A 4,473-nucleotide genomic window follows, 5' to 3' on the forward strand; every position below is an offset into this window, starting at 1 on the left:
TGTTATCACAAGTTTTACAATATTCAACACATATCTCTTTTGACTGTTGTTTTTCTTGAACAAAATGAACTTGAGTATAGATATGCTTGGTATTTTTATGAAAGATTGGATTGTATGCAAGCTTGATGGTACTCTGGTTGTCAATTTTGATAATAGTTGATTCTTTCTGCTATTCTCCTGCATCGTTGAGAAGTCTTCTCAACCAGATAGCTTCACATGTGGCTGCACACAATGCTTGGTACTCAGCTTCACATGAAGATAGAGCTATAGTGTGCTGCTTTTTGCTGCTCCATGCTATGACCCCGGATCCAATGCTGAATGTGTAACCTATGATAGATCTTCGATCATCCAAGTTACCTGCCCAATCGGAATCTGAAAACCTGCTAGAATAACATCAGAAGTGTCAGTGTACAAAATGCCATAATTACTAGTACCACTAAGATACCTCAACACACTTTTTGCTGCGACCCAGTGACTTTCGAGTGGTTTTGACATGAACTGGCTCAACACGCTAACAAAATATGCCGAATCTGGTCTAGTTGTAGTCAGATATATCAAACTGTCAACTAGCTGTCTGTACATGGTAGCATCCACCTCTTTAGTACTGTCGTCACTACTCAACTTTAAGTTCTGTTGTAATGGTGTTGCTGCTGATCTGCACTGCTCCATTCTGAACCTTTCCAGCAAGCTTCTGGCATACTTCCCTTGAGTAAGAAAAGTTTGTCTAGAGTCTTTCCATACCTCCAATCCCAAGCAATAATGAAGGTTTCCGAGATCTTTCATCTCAAACACTTGTGACATCTGCTGTTTGATTTCTTTGATCAGATTGTTAGCATTCCCTGTTATGATCATATCATCTACATACAAAGAAATCAAAATAATTTTCCTCTGTTTATTAAACTTGGTATACAGATTTGGATCATTCAAGCTCCTATGAAAGCCATGCTGAACAAAAAATGAGTCAATTTTCTCATACCACGACCTGGGTGCCTGTTTTAAACCATAAAGTGCCTTTTTCAATTTACACACAAGATGTTCCTGCCCCTTTTTCACAAAACCTTCAGGCTGTACTAAATAAATTTCTTCCTTCAAGTCACCATTCAAAAATGCAGACTTGACATCTAGCTGGTGTAGCTGCCATTTATGTTTTGTTGCTAAGGAAATTAGCATTCTAATGGTGTTTAATTTGGCTACAGGAGCAAAGGTGTCATTGAAATCTATTCCCTCTTTCTGTGAGTAACCCTTTGCTACCAGTCTAGCTTTAAGTTTCTCTATACTCCCATTTGCATTTATTTTTGGTTTATATAGCCATTTGCATCCTATGGGGCAATTCAACTAAATCCCAAGTATGGTTTTTGTTTATTGATTCTATTTCCTCATACATTGCAGCCCTCCATGCATCAGATTTACTTGCTTCCTCATAATTTGCAGGTTCTACAATGTTTAAAATATTTGACATTAATGCATAGTCTTTCAATTTAGAAGGTAATCGAGTCTTCCTACCTGATCTCCTTGGTAGGGGACTTACCTCAATTCTGTCTATTTCAGCCTTTTCTGAGCTTGCATCATCATTGATTACATTGTCTGTTACTTCTTCTTCTTGTTTCTCCTCCTGCTCTTCATCTTCCTCACTGTTTTCTTCCATTAGCAATGGAATGTGCCAATCACTGTTAGAGTCATTCTTTCCTTCTTCAACTTGTTCATGAAATATGACATCTCTGCTTGCAAAAACCTTGTGAGTCACAGGATTAAATAACTTATATGCCTTGAACTCAGTGCCATATCCAACAAATATACATTTCAGGGCTTTAGGATCTAACTTCTTCCTATCTGCCTTAGGTATATGAGCATAAGCTTTTGACCCAAATATTCTTAAGTGACTCACTGCTGGTTTGAATCCAAACAATGCTTCAAAAGGGGTTTTGAAGCCTAGACATCTAGTAGGACTCCTATTCTTTAAATACACAGCAATGTTAATAGCTTCTGCCCAAAGACCATTTGATAGACCCTTACCTTGAAGCATGCTCCTTGCGCACTCCACAAGAGTTTTGTTCTTCCGTTCTGCCACTCCATTCTGCTGTGGAGTGTGGGGCACTGTAAACTGTTGCACAATCCCATGATGCTTGCAGAAATCCATGAACTCTTCCAACCTGTATTTTCCCCCTTGATCTAAGCAGAGAATTTTTATTTTTTTTCCTGTCTGGTTTTCTACCATGGATATAAACTCTTTAAAATACTGAAAGGATTGACTCTTTTTACTCAAAAAGTATATCCATGAAAATCTAGTGCAATCATCTGTAAATAAGAGAAAGTAATATGCTCCTCCTAATGACCTGGTTTGCATAGGTCCACAGATGTCTGTATGCACCAGTTCTAAAATGTCTCTTTCCTTTCTATTAACATGCAAAGGGAACTCTTCTCTATGCATTTTCCCTAACGCACATCCATCACAATCTAGCTTAACATTACGGAAAACAGGGAGTCCATCAACCATACCTTTTCTCCGAAGTAGGATGAGGTCTTGCAGATTAAGATGGTCGAATCTATGATGCCAGAGATTTTCGGCTGTCGATCTAGCTGCAACCATTGCTTTATGTGGCATACTCTTCACATCTAGTCTGTACAGGCTCCCCACGCGCACTCCTGTTGCAACTGTTTCCATCTGGCTATCCTTAATGACACAGTTAGTCTTAAAGAATTGAACCTGCATGTCCTGATCAGTAATCATTGAGACAAAGACCAAATTTTTCTTAATTCCTGAAACATACAATACATTTTTGAGCTGTCTAATGTCACCGCTAGGTAATTTTACGGGATGTCACCATATCCTTTGATCTCATGTCCACTATCATCTCCTAAATAGATTTTCGACCCACACGAAGTTTCTTCAAGAAATTCAGACCAATCCTTCTTACCAGTCATATGTGAGGATGCGCCCGAGTCAACATACCATATGTCGTCCTCATCTCCCTTTGACGTTGAAAGGGCACGATCGACTATAAATAGTCGAAGTTCGTGGCTACGTTCCTCTTCTTCCTTAACAAAGTAACCCTTATGTTTTCTCTGTTTGTTTCTTCCTTCGTCTGCCTGCCTCTTATAACAATCTTTAATCTGATGTCGAGGTTTTGCTGGGAAAATTATTAGCAGATATACCTTTAAACGGTCTTTTCTGAAATGTGTTGGATCCTTTTTGCTGTTGCTGCTACGGTTGTTGATGCTACTTCCCTCTACACTGTCTCCTTTTTGCCATCAGAGCAAGGTCATTGCTCTGTGATTTCAAATTTTGTCGTCGCTCTTCTTCCTGTATCAGAATCCCTATCAGCTCTTCAAATGAAGGGGCTTTCTCCCTTGCTGACAGCCCTGTGATAAACATCTGGTATTCATCAGTCATTCCGTTCAACGTGATCGTGACCAGATCTGAATCGGAAACTTTCTCTCCGATATCTCCCAATCTGTCCTTCAGGTCTTTGACTCTAGCAATGAATCCAACAGCGGACTCATTCTCCTCCATCTTCAATGCAAACAGCTTGCCTTTGAGTGACAAGACACGGTTTGTATTCTGCGTCTGGTATAGGTTTTTGATCGTCGTCCAAATGTCAGTGGCCGATTTACAGTCTCTAATATGTGGGATAACATTGTCCTTGACGGACATCTTCAATATGACCTTTGCTTTTGTCTCCCTTTTATCCCAATCTTGTTCTTGTGTGGCTGATCCTGATCTCAGCTCATTTCCTATAATGATCGACCACGCATTTGCACTTTCAAGTAAAGTCTGCATCTTGAATTTCCAGTTGGAGAAATTCGATCCATCGAGTTTTCCAGACTCGTGGAGATACGATTCTATATTGTTATTCATATTAGATTGATAAAATTTCTGATCCTTTGATGAATAAGTCTATCCAACTATACACTTCCAGAATACACTAAAAAAAATCACCACATACCAGATCCGAACCTCTGTTTTGCTGAGAATTTTTTTTTTATCTTCAATGAGCCACCACTGGGCAAGTCCGATCTGCTGCTACCAAACAGATCCGAAACTCCAATGCGCCACCACCGGGAAAATCCAATCTGTTGCCACCGAGTAGATCAAGAACTCCAATGCACCACCACTGGGCAACTCTGATCTGCTACCACCGAACAGATCCGGAACTCCAATGCGCCACCACCGGGAAAATCCGATCTGCTGCCACCGAGTAGATCAGGAACTCCAATGCGCCACCACCGGGCAACTCCGATCTGCTGCCACCGAACAGATCTGAAATTTCAAAGTGCCACCACCGGGCAACTCCGATCTGCAAAAAATTGCAGATTTTCCAAAGAGAAAGAGGCTGGTGCTTCTCAACGGTGAAACACCCGCGCTGAAAACAAAATCGATGCGTCTTACGAAATTGGCGTGATTAAGGCTTGATTTTCTGCGCCAATAGCACTTTCTGGCGCGCTGGCGCTACTATCTCTCTCAAAACCGTGCCA

The 4,473-nt window shown here is 40.6% G+C and overlaps 1 protein-coding gene across 1 annotated transcript; it reads right to left on the reverse strand.

Moving 5' to 3' along the window:
- Nucleotides 1-3,217: 3,217 nt before the first annotated feature.
- LOC149170377 (uncharacterized) lies at nucleotides 3,218-3,856 on the reverse strand. The gene has a single exon (XM_089425546.1). It carries the CDS (start codon nucleotides 3,854-3,856, stop codon nucleotides 3,218-3,220), a length of 639 nt encoding a protein of 212 aa, XP_089281672.1.
- Between the last annotated feature and the right edge of the window lie 617 nt (nucleotides 3,857-4,473).

This window comes from Pinus tabuliformis, chromosome 4_2 (assembly GCF_031772625.1).
Source record: "Pinus tabuliformis cultivar Carrire ecotype Pingquan chromosome 4_2, CPIR1, whole genome shotgun sequence".
NCBI lineage: Eukaryota > Viridiplantae > Streptophyta > Pinopsida > Pinales > Pinaceae > Pinus > Pinus tabuliformis.